The sequence below is a fragment of the Festucalex cinctus genome, chromosome 10 (assembly GCF_051991245.1).
Source record: "Festucalex cinctus isolate MCC-2025b chromosome 10, RoL_Fcin_1.0, whole genome shotgun sequence".
NCBI lineage: Eukaryota > Metazoa > Chordata > Actinopteri > Syngnathiformes > Syngnathidae > Festucalex > Festucalex cinctus.
In genome coordinates this window covers 24,345,729-24,366,011 of record NC_135420.1, presented here as the reverse complement: position 1 = coordinate 24,366,011, position 20,283 = coordinate 24,345,729, and the positions used below count along the sequence as shown (strand labels likewise).

The window sequence follows — 20,283 nt, the reverse complement described above, 5'->3', positions numbered from 1 at the left end:
TGTGAATCAGGGGTCCACTGTATTTTCATGTCTATTAAGTGCTAATTTGTTAGTCTCTCTATATAGTGAATTTTGGTCACAGGTGAATCTGGAAGCGTTAGACTCACCTTGTTCTTGCAGAAAATGGGTATGGAGTTGTTCTTCACTCGGCCCTGAAGAGGCCCAGGCAGCGTATCATGACTGGCTGGAGCCTGCAATTGCACAAACAAAATGGCAGACAGTTAGGAAGTGTGCGCTACACGCTGGGACAAACAAGACTTATTTTTTTTAAATTGATATTTTATTTTATTGAAAATAAAGGGAGGCATTTATTTTTAAAAAATAACAGATAAGGCTTTATAAAATACTTGTGATTCCACCCAATTTGCCAGGCTCATCCAATTACAAATGTAAGTGGACAAAACTCTCAGAAACTAAAGTCATAAATTGCTATTCCACCATTTGAGGATCTTTAATTCTGGCTATGGCGAAGAGGCGACATGAGCAGCCTTTTTTTTTTTTTTTTCCACCCACCTTTGGCCTGTAATTGACGATCCTGTTGAGTTTGACGATGAGGCACGGCGATCCGTTCTGGAAGCCGTAGGTGCTGTCGCTCTTGCCCGAGCAGCTTTCCAGCCAGGACCTCTTGTAGACGCAGGCCTTGCGCTGACCCTGGTCGCTCTCCATGCTGTCGCGCTCCCGGTACGACTCGGGGCTCTCTGTGCGGCCACAGATGAACACAATAGTAACACTTTCACTCTATAACGTAAGCCCATTGTTGATATACATGTGCGCAGTTTTAAATAGTCATGATTTCATAACTGCTAAAATCTTCCATTAATGGTATTTTTTTTTTAAGTTGTCATTAAAGACCAAGTGACATGACCTCCTCCTTCTCCAGTTGTAGGCGTAAGCAGTCAGTCATCCCGACAATCCCCCTTTGTCAAAAAAGTTGCTCTTTCAGGAATTTTTGAGTTTCCACAGCTTTGTAGAGGAAAGGATCATTTAAGCGATATTGTAATACAGTACACATTTACGATAGTGCCAACCATCACTGTACGACAATTTCAAGCTAATGTTAGGATAATAAAAGGCTGTCTTGAAATAAACACTTGAAACCAGCTCTGAGAGTCTGCGTGTCAACAATTAGTGAATAGACTTGCTACAAGACAGATAACATGGCTCACTAGCAGGGCTGACATCACATTGTTTCTGCTTTGATGTTGCTTCACAAAACGTAGAAGGCTGGAAAATTAGCTCATAGCTGCTCATTTTCTGAGAAATGAATACTGTCACTGTTGTATTCTATTTTGATTTAATTTCTTTACTGTTACTATAGTTACTAAATATTCACTATCTAGCTTAACAGTAAAATAGATTGCATTGCATGCAATGGAAAAGGATTATTTACTGAACCATTTTAGAGCTATCAGAATTTGCTATTGGACACTGCCTATCAAAGAACACCAGTTTCTGGCCAAAAAAGCAAAGACAAGAAGGAGACTGACTGACAACAAAGTAAAACCATAGGTTTTTATATCATGGGGACAAATGTACCATGTTATATTTATCTAACTAAATGATGGTAAAACAAACACTTGGTTTATTAAAACTAACAATGATTGTATCGCATGTTTGGTTGATCGCAACCGACACTCCTGTAATAATGATGACATACATTTATTGACTAATAAAAACTTGCCTCCGCAGCTTTCAAATTTCTGCAGGTCATTTTGGCGATCGTCGTCGTAGAGCGTGAGGAACTTGTTAATGCTTGCCACGTACTTCTCGTACGACTTTGGGTCGCTCTTGCGGAATGATATCTCGAACTTTTCAGAGCGTGGCGTATGTGACAAACCTGCAAGAAAGGAAGGAAAGAGTTAAAAGGTGGACATGCTGTCCCCTACAAAAGTATTGCAACAGCTTTGTTTTTGTTGTATACCGAAGACATTCGGGTTCCAGATTGAAAGATGAATATGAGACAAAAATGCTGACAAATAAGACAAAAGTTCGGAATTTCAGATTCAGTAAATGGCACATCAGGAGAATGAAACGGTAGAGCCAGGATTCATTAGACTTTGCCTTTCAGACCAAACTGTCCTAAGTGCCCGTTCACACAGCCGATGCAGTTTTCTCTATCACGTGATTACACAATTTGGTGTATGAACTTGGAGGGCACAAGTCTGGCACGGCGACGTATGTCAATCTGTGGGTTAGACCGAGTGTGGTATTTTATTTGGTATTGGGGCACATTTTATTTATCCAGAAATTATCATAATAATCAATTATATCGATGGTACTTCATGCTGATAGGGCGTCTTAAATTGAGCAAATAAGTTTTTATTAAAAACAAATACGTTTTTATTCTCAAGGATATTGAATGAAAAACTCACAAAAACTGCACTTAAGCAAATATTAAATATGTGGTATAGAGGTAAAGAGTTGGAAATACCTTAGAGAATAAATAGACTAACAATCAAGTTTCTAGTTGGCTATGAATAAGTCCCAAGTAACAACTTTACAGTACACAACAAGCAGATCAAAGCAACCTGTTTTGCATTATAATTCGTAAGTACAGCCTACTGGTAACGACTGCCGGCGTTCCATCTCTGTTATATGAAAAATTGGGTAAATTTTACCCAATTGTGCTGGTCAGCACACCATTCTGTGTCAGGACAATGAGCTGGTAAAAGCTGGAAAAATACTGAGTGATCAGTGTGGAAGAAACTTGTGATAACCAACACACGGGGCCCGCTTAAGCACAAGTCATTGAAAACCGGATGATTTCAACAGAGTTGTTTGAAAAGAGTGCCATTATTCTTGTTTCGGGGCTATTTTCAGCAATGCATGTCCCAAACTTTTGAAGACATCCAGGCACTGTTTAAATCTGGGAGGGAAAAAGCCGAATGAGTCTGCTTTTAAGTGTTCTCTGACGGCACTTCCTCTTCCTGCCATCTTTGTTATCATACGGAAACACAGTAGTAGTAGCGCTGTGCAGATCTTACACACGTGTGTGACTTGTGAGCGTCCCTCCCGCCCTTTTCACCCGTGACTCCTTCACAGTGGAAACTTTTTAGCGGCAGTGTGAAGAAGAAAAAAAAAGAAAAAGAAAAGAAAACCTCCCCTCTGCTTCCTTTATCAGTCACACTGCTGTAAACCAAAGTCGGCAGGCCGACAGTCACGCCAGGCTTGACAGGCGGTAAACTAAAACCACCAGGAGCTTCACAATGGCCTCTAAAAATACCGCCCAAACATGTGCTGCTGCTGCTGTTTCGAAATGAAAGCTTACGCATTACAGAGAGCATTTTGTCCCGCTAATCAACAAGCTTAGAGAGGCCTCGCGCCACAAGCCCGGCCGTGCGTCCCCCCGGTGCACATATTTATCGTATGTGAGCCGCAACACTTCCTGCGGCCTGAGGGGGAGCCGGCATTGACAGGTTTCCATGTGAGTGAAGGACAAAATGGCTGACGCTATCTAAGGTCAGAGTACGTTGCTGTTGACCATGTTGACTTGCTCATACCTGGGGGGGCCACCCGATCCTGGTAGGTGGGCTTGTAGTTGCTCAAGGTGAGCAACATCACCTGAATGGTCCCCACGAAGATGGCCGCCAAGCATCCATAGAAGATCACGTAGAACAAAAAGATTTTGACTGTAGACAAAACGAGAAGGACACCAGATTGTCATCATGTCACCAGCATCACATTTTGTGCCTTTACAACAATAAAATGGAAGCAAAAAACACAGAAACATGACATCAAGCTTTTTGCGTATGTTTTATTGAAACAAAACAATGCCGATTTAGTCATGATCGTTTTTGTTGATTTTCAGAAGACTGTGTGGTCGAAACAGCAAGTTTTCGGTGACCACTTGGCTAGGGATACTTAAGACTCCATTATCAGTAATATTGTTCATAAAAACAAAGTAATTTCAATCAGTTCTTCGGAAAGTGTGGCAACTGATGGACAACAAATGAAAACACATAATGTTCTGAAACATAACGTCAATCTTTTAGCATTTGCAACGGCAAACTCGTCCTTATTGTCTGTTGATCTAATTGTGGTCTAAACTGGAAATGTTAGGTCACCAATGGAAATACTAAAAACCCTACTTTCAAAAACATTATTCATATTTGAGACAGAGTATTTCCAATTTGGTTTATTACGGGCTGTTTTTGTCTTGATAGTTGATAGTACACACAGTTGATTCATCAAAAAAAACAAAAAAACAAATTGCTTCAGATTTTTGGAGGAGTACATACAGTACAGGCGTGGATTTAGCACACTCAAAGTGATTTATCAAACTTAACACAAATTGTGATGACTGACTTTGCAGCTTTAAATAGCACATCTAAAAAGCAGGTGCAAACCAGCATAGCACAGACAAAATGAGATGTAGCGGGAAGCACTTTTCTGCTTGTGTAAACATTTTTGAAATGGCAGAAACTTTATTACGACATATCGGCTATTCAGGAATACAATTTTGGAGCTTCCGAATGATCAAAGGGCTGACTTGGAGCCAATCACAAGAAGGAGTCATGTCGTAACCTACAAAACCTACAAAACTCTTTTCAACTCTGCATCTCCGTGCGTGCCTGGGACATTTTAGTCCAAATTGGTGATGGCTTCTCCCAGAGTTATGAGGTTCAAAATCCAGCATCGGTGGCAGGGCATTTCGTGAATTAAAACAAATGAACTGTAATTGTGTGCGGTCTGGGTTGAATCTTGGTCTCAAAACAAAGTGGGCAGTTCAGTTGTGTTCTGAGGAAGTATACAGGTTGTTCTAAATGTTACGTTCTAAATCCAACATTAACGGCATCTGGTTTATTAAAACAAAGTATTAGCGATTTGTTCTCGTCTTGATTGTCTTCAAGTGGGGAGGCGTGGTTTAAAGAATATGATGCTCTAAAACATTAATCCAAGGTTGAAGTTGAGGTTGATATTGATCATCTTTATACAAAACACTATTAATAATACAAGATTGTTGGCACTTTTATTTAAAAAAAAAAAAATGGTCAATTCACTTTGATTGTTTTGGCTGGTTGTCGAAAAACTGTTTGAAAAGGAAGTGCACGTTTGATACGTGTTAAAACATGACACTGTAAAACATTCCGTTGACAATCCAAGGTTGTCTGCACTTGGTTTATTCAAACAAAGTACTGTAACGGCAAACATTCCATCTTTCATTAGTTGTTTGGCGGTCAGGAAAACATTACCAATCAAGTTCTGTTAAAAATGTGTAACAAATGTATTGAATCAGAAAGCAGCGTGGTGATACATCAGGTGGGAGACAAAATGTTCATTTGTGCTTATCTATGTAAAGAACAGTCCCCAAAGGAACAGCTGGTTTAATTCAAGGACGCAATGTGAACACGTGAGTATTGTCGGGAGGGGGGCGACCAGTCGTTGCATGTAATTGTTAGCCTCATGATGAACTACAACCACAAAGGATCCCTTTCTCGTCTCGTGGCGGAAGCTTTGTGAGGGAACTATTGTGAGAGCGCCTCGTTTTCCACTCCTCTCCGGTTGCAAGAGAGGGGGGCCATTTAGGGAAGTACAGGATAAGTCATCACCAGTCATTCCAGACAGGCCCCGATTCCCTCCCCCACTGTGTAGCCCACAGCCGCAACAGGTTTGGCAGAGAAACACAGCTCAACTGACCCAACACCAGTTTCACCGAATAACAAGAAACTGGGAGCAGTAAAATGGCAAGGACTCGTGCCTGAAATGGAAAAGTAGGCCATGTTGGGTTGAGGAAGCAGCTATTTTAGGTTTGACATTTGACTCCGGAATTGGCCAAAACACTACTCAGCAGTGCCCACCTGGAAAGTTAAAAAAATAAAATAAATTCCCGTATGCCAATTTCACAAGATTGAGCGCAACAATCTATCAAAACGGAAAAGTATGAATGTCCCATGCCTAAAAATTGAACATTAATTTGGAAGTCGCCCCAACCGGAAGCAGGCATCCGAAACAGATGGGGGGAAGACAATCCAAAAAGGATACCAGTAATATTCATATTTGTATAGGAAAGGCGGAAACTAGATCATGAAGAAGGAAATTATGACGAACAGACAAAACCCAGTGAGGAAAAAAAAATGTTTCAAGTTGAATATTTGTATTTTCAATAATGTCACTCAAAATCGGAAACGCCATTCATCACATTGGGCACCCGACACGAGCGTTTACACATTTTTAACACGCTGATATATCGTCGCCTAGGTTTGCAGTTGTCATGTCAGCATTCCCGAGGTGTCGTTCTGTTGCTAGTTACAAAGTGGGACCCATGGGAACCAGTCTGACAGGCCGACCGTAGCCTCAGCCAAGAGCCCCTCGGGCCACGTCAGACCTCCCCCTCCCTTACCCACCTCGGCTGGCCTCATGCTGACTGAGAAGTTTCAAGTAATCGTAGCGTGCCGGTTCGATGACCACTGTTTTGCCTTCGGAGAGTAGCATCCATTTTAAGTTTATGTTTGCGGCAAGCGGTTAAGAAGATTGGGGGGACCCCGGTTAAAGACCATCCCTGGACACACTTGAACAAGACACCAATATTCCGGCCCGAACAGCCCCCTACTCATTGTGCCACGATTAGTGTGTGTTCGCTGTGATGGGTCAAATTTCATGTACGTTTGTGTGCATAACAAAAAAGGATCATTTCATTTTCCAGTTGTGACAATAAGAAACACTGTAAACTATAGACAATGTATACTTTTCTTGTTGTCACAACACTTCCTATAATATCCACTCCGGATTATTATTTTTATTTTTTATTAGCCAGAGTAGGAATCACAGCACCTGTTTATCAGGAAACTCTTCGCAATACGTTTTACGAGCGAGCGTCCGGTTATTTGTAAGGCAAATGAGCATTTCCTCTCATGATCACAGGTGAGAATGAGACACGCTGGGAATAGCAACGACAGATTTTGAAGTCTTTTGCGGCGTACATAATGTCTATGACGTTAGATTCAAATGTAGTACTTGAAATTTGTGATTGCAGTCCAGCGAATGATTGTCAGGTGTCGTATTGGCCGTTATTGTGTGATTTAGGGTTGAAACAATTATTTGAATGACTTGATGAAGGTGAACCAGGAGGAAGAAACTATACAAAAGACATAAATGTCCAAAGTTTGGGATCACACAGGGCTAACATAGTTAATATAGTGCACAGCAGGATAGGCACAGCAACAGGTGCGCTTTAAATTAGGCAGTTAACATTTAGCCGCTAGCTTGAGCTAATAGCCAACTCTACGCTGACTCCCACATCACTCACCAGGCCAGCCTACATGCCCAATTATTATAACTTCAGAATATAGCCAAAGTGAACAACAATAACACCTGCCCCTCATGTGCATTTTGAGATAATTGGATTGAATAATCGATTCTAAAAATATGAAATAGCTTTTGCCCTATTGATAAGACAAGTTATTTAGCGGTATTACATTTTTGTTAAGGGTCTCTCTTTGTAAATGTCCACCATCAGCTTATTTTAAATACTGCTCGTCCACGTGTATGAACGTTGATAGTGTACTAAGTGCACACTTGTTTGGTGTTATAAACACAAAGCAGTATGTATGGCCTGGCCGTTGGGTGTTTTGAGTTGCTTACTACAACATGGTTGCTTGTTGACCTCCGCTTTTACAGACGTGACAGTCATGCTATCAATTTCAAAGACTACCAATTACCTAATCAAGTCAAAGTGTGTTTATTAAATAAAAAGACGTCATTTTCAAAGAGCACAAACGTAAACCTTTACAAACACACACACACACACACTTTGTATCTTTGTATCATCGTGGGGAGTTCTCATTGACATAATGCCTTTCCCTAACCTGAACCATCAAGAATGATTGCCCATTCCACCAAAATGTACCCACAATTTCAAGTCGGTCCCCACAATGGTAGTCAAACCTGGAAAAACACGCATGTATGGGCCCCACAATGTAACAAAGACAAAGGCACTAGCGTCCCAGCATCAAAACATCATAAGATGTAACTTTTCTAAAATGATGGACATGCAATCAAATTATCAACGGCACACTGTTGCATGTGTGCAGTCAAGATAATGAGCCTGTCTTCTTACAGGGGCTGCGGATACTCCCACAACTAAAGTTATCAACACAATTATACTTATGAAGTATTAAAAATATGCCTTTGACGGATTTGAGTACAACTGATTGTGTCTCTAGTGGTTTGCTTTCTTTAAGGAAGGTATGGTCTTTAAATTATTTTTCATTTGTACGCAAAACTTGTCAAAATCGCAACCGTGAACTTGATTTTTACACGGGCGGCACCTCAAGAGGAACCACACACTGCAAGTGGCTGGGGATAAGCCAGTGTTTATTTGGCAGTTCAGGAACATGCACAACAACCTGAAACAAGTCAATGGAAAGAGCCCCATCCCCCAACACACTGCAGCGAGAGCTTGTGGTGAACAAACCATCACCACATTCACACCCCCCCCCCCCACCTCCATTTCATAGCCTTGCCCCTCTCTGTGGTGCGTTCACGGACACTGTGACCCCTTTGAAGCAACTTTCATCTTTAAATTCACCTTCTTAAAACATTAATACAACCCCATCCAATATCACATTGTGTCATTTTGTAGCCATCGACTTGGTCCGTGGTGTGTCAAAGAACAAACCTGTTGCTTTCGAACATTAATGGCGACGAAGTGACGCCTTTCCATGACAGCCAGCAGACACGGTGACTTCATTCATTAGCTGGTCGTGTACGATTAAAAGGGAACTTGGGTTCATTTTTGCGGATGAATACACAACAAAAGTCAAGTTTCCTCTTTTCGGAAAATGCACGCTTATGTTGTTCGACGGCAGAGGAGGAGGAGGAGTGGAAGGGACAGCCCTCGAGACATGTGAGTCGTGATCAGTTCGACAGTACCGGAATCGACTTTTTGTAAATGGGGAGGGGGGGGGGTCCACATCACGTGTTTATTAGTCAACCACGTCAAGCTTGATGAGGCCAACACTGACCGGAATGTTAACTATTCAGGGTGGAAAATGTGGTCATTTTTGTTCTTTCGTGGAAAAAGGAAACAAGCAGGCTCCCATAAACAAAACAAAAACAAAAAATCGGTCATTGAACAATCAGTGAACTAGTTTGTCGACCTGATGCTGGAGGAGAGAGTGGGGATCTCCCCATTGGGCACAACTTTCACCACCGGCACGAATGAAAAGTCGTGGCCCGGTACTGGCTGTCCTTCAGGGATGACCTTTTTTTTATATATATATAAACAACCCCCTCACCACTAGCACGGGCGACTACGCCTTTATTATCCGTCATATTTCCTTTATTACCCGCCAGCCCTACGTAGTAACATTAAATGAATGGAAATTAGCTCAAATTATCAAGTCTGGTCGCTTAATGTAGTCCAAATGAGTCGTTTTACTTTAAAAGTTGTCTCCCCCATTTTGTTCTCTTTTCGCGCCCAAGCTCCCCATTTTCTCAGCGTCGTCGATTTCCGAAAATCAAAATGACGGCGCAACTTCCAAGTGGTGGAAGGGAGAGAAGGGGGAAAAAAAAAGCCTCCGACAAGTCACGACGCAGCCTTGTCAGCGGCGGAGAGCTCGAACAGGTGCTGCCGCCTAAGCAAGCAGGCAGCCTTCTTGTCGCCAGAAAATGGAGGAAGGTGGTGAGGGAAACAACGTTTTTGATTCGTGACATTCAACAGTTACTAAAAAAAAACACAAAAAAAACGGAAGACTTACACCAACTGCCGCCGGTTCTCCCCAGAAACTCCTTCTTCTCGGAATTCCACAGAAAGCTCCTCCAGCCGCCGTCGGTGTCCTTATTCCCCGACATGTTATAGAGGTCCCCCCACGCACACACCGGTAAGCTCCAACTTTTGTGTCTTCTTTTTTTTCTGTTTCAAAGGAGCAACCCACGACCACTCAGGAGTGTTTTTGCGGAGGAGACGACTGCTGCGTCTCACCGGAAACGCGAAAAGGGCACTTTGTAAGCCCGCACCGCCGCTTGAATCGCTCACTCCCCTCTCTCTCTCTTTCTCTCTCTCTCTTTTTCCTCTTTCTCGTTCTCTCTTTCTCTCTCTCCTCTACCGTGTGTGACTCCGCCTGCAAACTCCCGCAATAAGTTACACAGCGAGAGTGAAGAGGAGAGGGTAAGAAAGGGGGGAGCGACGAGCCAATCAGAGTGGCGCGCTGCCCTAAGACGTCATAATAAAGGCAGTCCCGAAGATGAGGGGGGTTCAAATGGGAGGGGAAAAAAATGTCGCACAGTTGCCAAGAGCAGTAAGACAAAATGGGCCAGGTGCCATAGCAACCGTACCCTCCTCCCCCCCAGGCCCCCCTCTCCAATGTAGTGACGGTTGGTGACGTGACTCCCTTGTGGGTGCTAATATGACAAGTGGAGGGACTATTTGACCACAATAATCGTGGAAATCTATCAGGGCACAGGAAATCAAAATGGTGGCTGATAACCCCTTAGGGCAGTGATTCTTAGTGGCCACTTTCAAAAATCAAATCTTCCTTATAAAGACCCTGTAAAGTGAATTTACAGGCGTGTTTCTAAAGATGTTATATACATGTTTGAAGATAGCCTAACTGTTGAAAACTTGCGACTGACTGTACTACTCATTTGTGGAGCGCCTTCATTCGCATTTTTTGGCTCAACTGCAATTAGCTTCCCTTTGGATAGTCTGCTGGGATGAGCACAGCCACTTTAGAGTGCCTCGTTGTTGCCTGTGTGTGCATGCCACAAAGTTGGAAGAGTAAAGAGGAGACATTTCAGGCCTATGATATTTGGTGATTAATTTGATAGTCGATTATTTGTTTTACTAATCATTTAATTGTTCCACCTCTAGATTATTATTATTTTTTTTAATTCCGAGAAAGTCAACGTGTCACATTAGAGCACCTTGTGGAAGTGGTTCGGAAAAGCACATCCTCGCCTTGTAATGCTCATTACTGCCACCCATAGGTCTGGAGTGGAAAAGCATCATCCTCTCGTTACATCAATTTTATTCATTTATTTATTTTATTTTTTTTATTTACTTATCAACATTGTAATATGGCTTGTTCATTTTCCCTTATATTCAGTTGTTTTTTTTGCTCTATTTTATGTATGGTGGGATGTATGGTCCAAAAAAACAAGCACAATTTTGAATCCGGATGAAGGTGCGTGTCGGGGAATTTATTTTCACTTTTGTTTGACCTCTCTGAGTGAGTCTTTATGGTGGAATTAGCATAGTCTTTTTCATTTTAACAGTTAAACCTCTGGCTCACTACAAATTCCATTCACAGCCTTTGTGCCCGCTAGGCAGTAAGTTTCCACCTCATACGTGTATGTGTGTGTGTGTGCACGTTTGCGTGTGTGAGTGTGGAATATTGAGCCAGGATTTGGCTACCGAACAATTGAAAATCACACTCCAAGCTCTTCAAATCAGATTTATAATGAGTACAGAGACGGGAGCGATGGGGTGGGGGTCTGATTTATGGCCTGATTAGCTTACCGCCTCAGCTGCTCGGACATGTAGCTGCCATGTATACTGTATCTTCATGGATACAAATAAAATGGTGCACAGTTACATTTTGCGCTAATGGTTTAATTTCAGTTTCAATTGTAGCCGTTACGTTTGCCTGTTTTATACAGAGACACAGCAAAATTGACTCACCAGTTGGGATAGAAAACCTGCTCTTTGTCTGGCTTTACTTTTTTAAAATAGGTTATTTGTCCCATTTCGTGCTTTTGACATTTTCATACATAACAGGGATATGGAAAAATGTGCCCCGCCTTTTAAAGCCATGCACACTCAAAGTCGCAGACAATGGAGACCCCAAGTGGACAATAATCATCATAATAACTCCTCATGTGCATTTTGTTGTATAATAATTCAGTTACATTTATATCGGATTACTCGATTGATCAATGGATAATTGGTACTGAACATACACTAAATTAAATCGTGTTACTTTACGCAAAGCAACGTGAAAAGAAGTTTCTAAATGTATAAGCAAACGTGTTTGACATCACGTTTGTTTTGTTTGATGACAAACTTTAACTAGGAGAAGGTAATAAACTGAGGAGTTATGTTCACTGACACCATATTTTGATCTTTTCTGTTTGTAAGCCAAAGCAAAAAATTAAAATAAAATCGTCCCACTGTCTTACCAGTATACGGCAATTTGTACATTTGTACAGTTAAGATGGTAAAATAACACACAAAAAAAAAAAACGTGACGTTTTTGTGAATAACGATGCGTGGGGTTTGTTTACACTCCATCCAAAAAGTAAACAATGTAATGCACTGCGCCGGCGACGTTATTGATTTATTTATTTATTTTTTTTATGCGGCAATAGCATAGCAGGCTCGCCGTGTTTGCACAGACGAAGGCTTAGCCAAGATTAACAGGAGGTGCGGCATTCTGAGATGGCCTGTGGACGGAATCTGGTATGCAGGGAGCCAACCCGACTCGAACCCGTCAACAATAGCGTGTCAAGGACCCCGGGATCGTATCCTCCACAAAGTTGTAATTGAAAAACATCTCCCCCCCCCCCACAGGAAATAATGCAAAGGCAAGTTATCTGTTGCCATTATACAAGCTTAACTCAATGGGCAGGCAGTGTTTTAAGTAAAACTACTCAGCTTTTGAAAATTCCTGACATTACTGAGTTATATAGTTCAAAATTAAACTTAATTTATGGTTAGTTTTTGTAGATGAACTCCACACATCTCCACACAATTACCTCTGCACTTGTTTTTTGTTGTTGTTGTAAAACCTGTTAAGTGAATTTACGCAACCATCCGCTTTGTAAACACTGAGTACACTTGAGGCCAGTTGAAGCTATACATCAAAAAGGTGTAAACTGGAGCTTGTGTTGTGAGCTTGCACGTTGTGAGGCCTTGCTTTAGTCACCACAGTCTGTTTCTTGTTATGTCGCACTTCTTTTCACTGGAACGAAGGGACCAAAACTTTGGACAATTCTACGCTCTCAAATTTGTGGGATTTGTCCTTTCCTGTTCCAACGTGCCTGAGTGTGCACCAGTTCACAAAGCAAAGTTTGTAATTAAAGCATGGATGAGTGAGTTGGGTGTGGATGAACTTGACTAGCTTGCACAGAATTCCGACTCAATAGAACATCTTGAGGATGAATTAAAGCAGAGACTTGAGGGTCACGTTTCCTTGTCTAGTGTCACTGTGTTTGATCTCACAAAGGTGCTTCCAGAAGAATAGTCAAAAATTGCAATGAACACTCTTGAAAAACCTTGTGGAAAGCCATGATAGGAGATGTTTATATACCAAGCTACAGTTAGGTGTTGCTTGATGTTGCCTTCAGGGACATTCTGAAATTGTAGATTTGCTCACACTTAGCAAATGTTCCGAAGCCGATCATAACAAATCCATTCATTATCTAATGGCTAGTGTTGCCTTTAGGGACAATCTGAAATCGTAGATTTCCTCACAAAATTGCTCCAAATAGAACTTTTTTGGGTTGCTCATCCGTCCATTGAGCAGGTGTTCACTATAGAGACAGTCTGAAATTATATAATTACTCAGACTACAGTCTGGATCCATCCATCCATCCAATGTCAGGTGTCGCCTAAACAGCTACTTATCTACCTTACACTATGTATATGAGTAAACTTTAATATTTACTTATATTCATAGTTCACTTGCTAAATTGCAGTAATAATGAACATTTTCCTGTCTTGTTGGCCTGTGTGTGCAATCATTTTAAGTCTTTGTTTGCAAATCTTAAATCTTAAATCTCACTCCATTCTTGGCACTAAAACCCGACACCGACGCTAACAAGCCAACAAACAACATGCAAACTGCGGGCAAATAAACGCTCCCAAAATAACCGGTGTGACGCTTCTTTTTCCAGCGAGGCCTTTTCATCTTATCTGAGACACGCATCCATCCTCCTGAACAACCACCAGTGTGTTTTTTTTTTTTTTTTAACCACCCCTTCTAATTGTTGCTCGGAGCAGCGAGGTTATTGTGTTGGCCTTTTGGTCGGGCTCTTAATTTCATCAGTGAAGCCCAATTAAGTAGCAAAGGTCTGATGAGGGTGAAATAGAACCATGCTGGGGGACCTTTTGACATGCTAGCGCAATGCCACATACCACAGATTGTTTTCGGTTTTTGTGTTCAGCTCTGCCCCCATTCATAATTGTAACAGAAGTCAATGTTAGCCTTTGAGTTTGTCAATGGAATGTACAGTGTGTGTTAACAGACAGTCTGAAATCATATAAATGTAGACGTAGGAGGACTTTCTGGCCACTGATAGGAAAAAGTGACTAATGAGGCAAAAGAGTCTATTAGCCCGGCGGCCATTTTGTTGTTGTTCCTTCTTTGTGGAAAATGTATTTCATTGCCCAATTCCGATGGAAGCCAGATTTGCGTCATGTAAACAGTTGTCATTTTGGATTATGTTGCTCCCAGCCAGGCCCGCTATTAGAACATGCAAAAATACAATACGCTTTCCTGATTCTCTGAAACATTGATAAAGGATGAATCATCGATTTATTAACGTCTGATATGTAGTTCATAATTTAATTTAGACAATTATTACGAGGATTTTCTTGGCCTGGGTCAGACTCTTGTGTGTGCATGGAAAATGAAAAGTCAACAAAGCAATTCCCAGCATGCACTAGGGCTGCAGGTCCCTATAATGGGATTACGTTTATGGCTGTGTTTTATTGTCAAAACAAGTCACGATTATCACCGTAATTGTCACGGTTTACGGACCAATAAAGGATTACAATAGATAAACATTACACCTAACAACGTCTAGACAATCCTTTTTATAACGACAATCGACAGTACGAGCCAAAATCAATGGTCTTATGAATACAATTCTCTTGTTCGTTCGTCCATCCTTATCATCTTGTAACTCAAGCGAATGGTTTTGTTTGGTAGTGACTCATATCGTACCCTAATTGACGTCTAATTTTATTTATGAAAAAACATGTAACAAAACATGACTTGATATGAGAAAATTGAGTTGTGAGGTTGGTTAAATTCAGAAGTCAAGGCACCATTCATTGTAGGTGAACGAAGCCCTACATTCAACAAGCCCCGCTCCCAATAGACGACCCTAAAATAGACGCCGGCGTCTATAAATACTCGCCGGTTGTGCTCCCGTTCAGGACTCTTATTTTGGAACATGGACCAGCGTTTTATTTTGGGATGCTTTGAAGATAATCACAAGGGGGGTTGGTATGGAATGGCGAGGCCCTCAAAAGAACAAATGGATGCCTTCCTTTCACTAATCAGGGTGACAAGAGATGCTCGGCAGGTTGCCGCGGAGACCGGAGGATGCTTGGAAAACAGTGTGTCATCGGCTGACAGACACGTCCTAATGGGAAAGATATTCAGAAGACTGACTTAACTAGATACTAACTAGAAAAGACTTAAAATGGGAATTTTCTTGCTATTATGATTTGCCTTTTTTTTTTTTGCCTTTTCTTTGAAGTCCGAATACTAAAACCGTGTGCATTGCTAAAAATTGGCAAACATTTTGTATAAATGGACTCCACAATATTATCGACTTACCATTATTTTAACACCTTGACTTGAAACCGAGCGTGATGTCTATGAAATCTTTTATGCGTAGATTATGTAAGCTTGAGTCGATGAGTGCATGCAGCATGTGGCAGGACAGTGATTGGAAATGTGACACCGTGTAAATAAAATGAGCTCCTTTGCTAATTTAGCTCCATCATCATCTGTCTCCCCCCCCCCCAATGGGAACAGATGACTGCGACACTCAGTGATAGAGCACTTAGTGGTTTGTGTGTGCGTGTATATGTGTGTAAAATGGAGGCTTTCAGTGAATGCCCTTTTTGCCCGTTTTAGGCAATTAGCTTAATGAAGAGATTTTGATACACTGCATTGATACACTAATGGCACTAATGGCTTTCCAAGGCATAATATTACTGATATATTGTTTTATTTCATGTTCGATCAGCTTTTGAAGCAGACCGAGTATAGTCATGCTTTTTATTTGTTAGGGTGCTACTCACAAGTAGTTAGACAAATGTGACTTATAAAAAATGTTTGGACTTATTATTTTCCATTCTAGCAACATTAAAATACGCAAAAAAAAATCAACACAAACATGCCTGAAAAAGTGTTGAAAATGAAATATTTGGCCATAATTTACCAATCTACTTACAGTAGCTCGCTGCCCACAAACCTATTTACAAACAACCCAAGCTATGAATCTAGCTAGCTGCTTAGCTACCTGTCAACTAGTTTACCAACCTCCTTACCAAACATCCATTTTCTTAGCCGCTTGCTCCTCACAAGGATCGCATGAGTGGTGGAGCCTATCCCAGCAGGCTTCGGGCAATAAGCAGGGTACACAGAGACGGACAACCACTCACACTCACAAGCACACTTAGGGACAATTCAGAGCGCCCAATTAACCTGCCATGCATGTCTTTGGAATGTGGGAGGAGCCTACCAAACTTGTAACCACCAAATTACCTACATACCTACCTGGCTACCAATCAAGCTACATACATACATACAATTCAATCTTATTATATTGCATCATAAAGGGAGTGAGTCACATCCTACCATAAGTGCTTAACGTAATTTTTACGTATTGCGTCACATGAGAGAAAACTGTGTTGTATCATAATTACAGTGAATTGTAACTATAGTAAATTGTTTTGTAATTGAGTCATGTGTATCATAAAGGGAATTGTACGGCATCACATTATGTATGGAATAAAAAAAAAATTCAAAGCAATTGGTGTGAAATATATGCCATCATACACAGAGTTGCCGTGAATCATATCGGATCAAATCATGTCGTATTGTAATTAGAGTAAAGCTTACTTAGTAATCAGTGTATTATAACTGATGTAAATCATATGGTAATTGTAGTGAATTATTTAATATTGAATCATTAAGAAAGTAAATCGCATCGTAATTCTAGCGGATCTCAACGTAGCTTCATTACAGTAAATTGTGTCTTACTGGAGTGAATCATGTCAAAATTAGAGCGACTGATGTCATAATCTGACAAATGTCTTTATCATAACTGTAGTGAGTCATATCGTAATTGAAGTAAATCACGTCGTAGCTACTTTAAAGTTACTACGTAACTTGGGCTACTTTGAAATGTTATGTGAATTGGTTGCAAGGTCCAGGTGTCCTGCATCTTTTGTTTCACGTGTGCTCTTTCCCCGAAACACTTTTTTTTTTTTTTTTTTTTTTTTTTTGGTGTTTATATCCAAGTGGAACACATGGCTACAATTGCTAACACGTGAGCGAGTGCACGCCAGAGAGGCTAACAAAGCATGACGTCAATATTTGAATTGCATGTAATCAATGAAAAAATCCTGCCTTTTAAGGCATACCCTTACAAACTGAAAGCAAATCTGGAGTTCTTTTCCCCGAGTCCACCTTAAAATGTCCACCGAGGTCCAGTGACTTTTGGATCGTGGCTCTCAGCAGCTCATTTACATCCACGCCAGATGCCAAACATCTGGAGGTTCATAAGCAGCTGTTTGCGAGGGAGAGCGCCACAAGCCCTCACTCGTCGACATGAATCCGGTTCTGGTGGCGTTGGCCTGGTCCCTGGTGGTCTGGGTCCAAGCTCAGGCTCAGCCTCAGCCGCAGTTGCACGACCACCAGGACATGGGCTGGGTCAACGGCTATCGCCAGGGTTTCAGCTTCCAGTGCCCCCACGGCGAAGCCCTGGTGGCCATCAGGAGCTTCTACAGTGCCGCCGACGGTTCTGACCGCATCTGGTCCTTCGAGTGCCAGCCCACGCCCGAGCGTCTGGGACCCCCGACGGACTGCTGGTGGGACGACATCAACCGTGCCGGCCTGGAATGGTAGGTGACCTTTATTATGGGCCATGTTTAATTAGCATAATTGCCAAAGTCGTTTTTACTTCACTGTGACAATGTCAATTGGCTAACAAAATGTTGGTTTATTTACACAACTACAGATTGCGGGGAGGACACTGCATGATATAAAGTTACATATTTTTTCTGTTGTTATTATTGTCACTTTATTATGGTGAAATTTCCTTTTGTTGTTACTTTTTTTTCTCTCGAAATGTCATCTTTTTTTTAGAAAGTTCGATTTTTTTTCTCTCTCTTGGTTGTGACATTTTTTGTATTGTTTTTGTGTTATTGTTGCAACTCTTTTTCTTGCAAAATTGTAGGAATATAACAAACGATTATTTGGATAATCTGATGCTGATTTTTTTTCCCAATTAATCCAAATTTTTCTCATATAATTACACTACATTTTGGGTTGTTAATACAACTTTTCGTGATTCTTTTAACATTAAATATTTGTATGTTGAATTTTTCCTTTCTCGTGAATAGTTAAAACATTTGTTTCCTTGTTTGAATACCAAAGATAATGTCAAGTATTTTTGATGTGACTTTATTGTTACATCTCTTAATAATTTTTCGTCTGTCTTTCATTATTCAGTATTAAGATGTTTTCTGACAAATTATTACATTTCCTATATTTTTTTACGACTCTTATAAAATTACAGCAACTTCCCCCCTTTTTTCCCCTCAATATAATGTCTTCTCATAAAATTGTGGTTTAATTCTTATTACTTTCTTTCTGTCTTTAATACAACAGCTTTTTCCTCCAAAAATTAAAATTACTTTTTGTCATCTATCACAACTTTACGCTGGTAAAGGTATTTGCTGTTGTTGAGCTTGGCGTCATTTTTCCCAAATTTTTAACATGTTGACTTTTTTTGTCTCATAAAATTGCGACTTAACTCTCGTAAAGTTACACATGTCTTTTATTTGTGGGAAAGTATGAAGTGCATTTTGACGGCCCTTTGGAGGCTGCATTTTTTAATTTTATTAGCCACACGCTAGCAGAAGTCCTGCAACATAGCGACCACAACATCGTAAAGCATGAGAGCACAACACTCTACAGCTGTGTTCCCCAAACTGTGTTGAGCTAAGGAGCATATTTTAAATTAAAAAAAAAAAATTCTCATATGATCACCAAGCAAAATATCATGAAAAGTATAAATACTTAAATACTGGTAAGCTCATCTTGGTTTACTTAGTACTTAGTACTTCTGTTACTTCCACCACTGGAAAACACTGGTCTATACGATGAAAAAATGTTTAAAAAATAAAAGTAGTGATAAATTTACAGATTGAATAAAAGTTGAAAATTCATCTTTCAACTCCATGTGAAATGTCAGCGGTTGCGCAACAATCCGTGAATGAACCTCCAGCAAAATGCCTCGCTGGGCCACAAAAGAAAGAAGCGTCGTAAAATTGAACTCCGGATTTACGGCCTCCCAGTTGACTTGATTCAAAGGCAAGCACTCCATTAAGCAACGCATTTACTCAACACGAACATACTCCAAGTCAGTTTGAATGAACGCCGTAGGGGGGAAATATCCCCCATGGGCTCGTAGTAGACCGTGTTGTCATGGCAAATGTCTACGCACGCCTAACTGTTCAAATGGTTACGTTCTATTTAATTATAATTACCGTATGTTGTTTTATAAAGTGCAATCTATCTACCCAATTAATTTAATTTACACCTTTGTCTTGACAGGACTTCTAAGTGTACCCGTAACGGCCTGGTGGCAGGCGTGCAGAGCAAGTACTTTGAGAGTGTCTTGGACCGTGAATGGCAATTCTACTGCTGCTACTACAAACAGAGATGTCCATACTCCTGCATGTATGTTTGCAGATATTGTATGTGCTTTTTTATGGAAAAACTTGAGTTCAAGTACCTTACAGTGTTTAAATTGTTTTTTTGTTTTTTTTGTCGGCACGTCAGAATGTGAAAAATGGTAGGCTTCAGGGTTGAATTATGTGTTGCTTTTCATTACAGGAAGACCAATGACATTCCTGAACAACATCATGAGGAGGCCGAGCTAGTGGTTCCTAACTACGGGTACTTCATCCGAGGAGCTCAGACCACCTTTAGCGGAGTGCTAAGGTCTGTTTCCAACAGCTCTCTGAACCTCTTGGTTTTATCTTGTCTTGCCCGACTGACAACGTTGTCTTGATATTCCTTGCAGAGATCGCCAGTGGAAGTACATCTTGTGCAGAATGACCGACTTCGACTGTGAATTTGAGAATTTATAGACGCGTCCAAGAAAGGAAAGAATGTACCTATTAGGTAACGACAACCATGTGGTTCGTGTAGTTACTTTCTATGGGCCAAACACAGGCCCGTATAATCAACGTTTACTAGCATGCAACTGAAAATGCACATAAAAAAAATAAAACGTTTAAACAGCAAATGTCATTAAATTGTGGTCAGTTACAGGAAGGTTTGGCAGCCATATTGTCATGTAACCATAAGATTA

At 40.9% G+C, this 20,283-nt stretch overlaps 2 protein-coding genes across 3 annotated transcripts in view; one reads left to right on the top strand and one right to left on the bottom strand.

Annotated features, from left to right (window-relative positions):
• The window catches only part of atp1b1a (ATPase Na+/K+ transporting subunit beta 1a), a 12,362-nt gene extending 2,276 nt beyond the window's left edge, over positions 1-10,086 (bottom strand). The window contains exons 1-5 of the mRNA XM_077534318.1: positions 9,699-10,086; positions 3,501-3,629; positions 1,678-1,837; positions 514-694; positions 108-191 (exon numbers count right to left, since the gene is read on the bottom strand). Of these exons, the coding sequence (XP_077390444.1) occupies positions 108-191; positions 514-694; positions 1,678-1,837; positions 3,501-3,629; positions 9,699-9,792 (648 nt within the window). The 5' untranslated portion in view covers positions 9,793-10,086. The remainder of the gene's footprint in view (positions 1-107; positions 192-513; positions 695-1,677; positions 1,838-3,500; positions 3,630-9,698) is intronic.
• dpt (dermatopontin) lies at positions 8,679-20,283 on the top strand. Of its 2 annotated transcripts, XM_077534322.1 has the most exons (5): positions 8,679-8,845; positions 9,424-17,803; positions 19,521-19,646; positions 19,803-19,910; positions 19,993-20,283. In XM_077534322.1, exons 2-5 carry the CDS (start codon positions 17,511-17,513, stop codon positions 20,057-20,059), a joined length of 594 nt encoding a protein of 197 aa, XP_077390448.1. In that variant the 5' UTR covers positions 8,679-8,845; positions 9,424-17,510; the 3' UTR covers positions 20,060-20,283. The 2 variants fall into 2 exon arrangements, with proteins under 2 accessions (XP_077390448.1, XP_077390447.1); XM_077534321.1 differs by lacking the exon at positions 8,679-8,845 and having other exon boundaries at positions 9,334-17,803.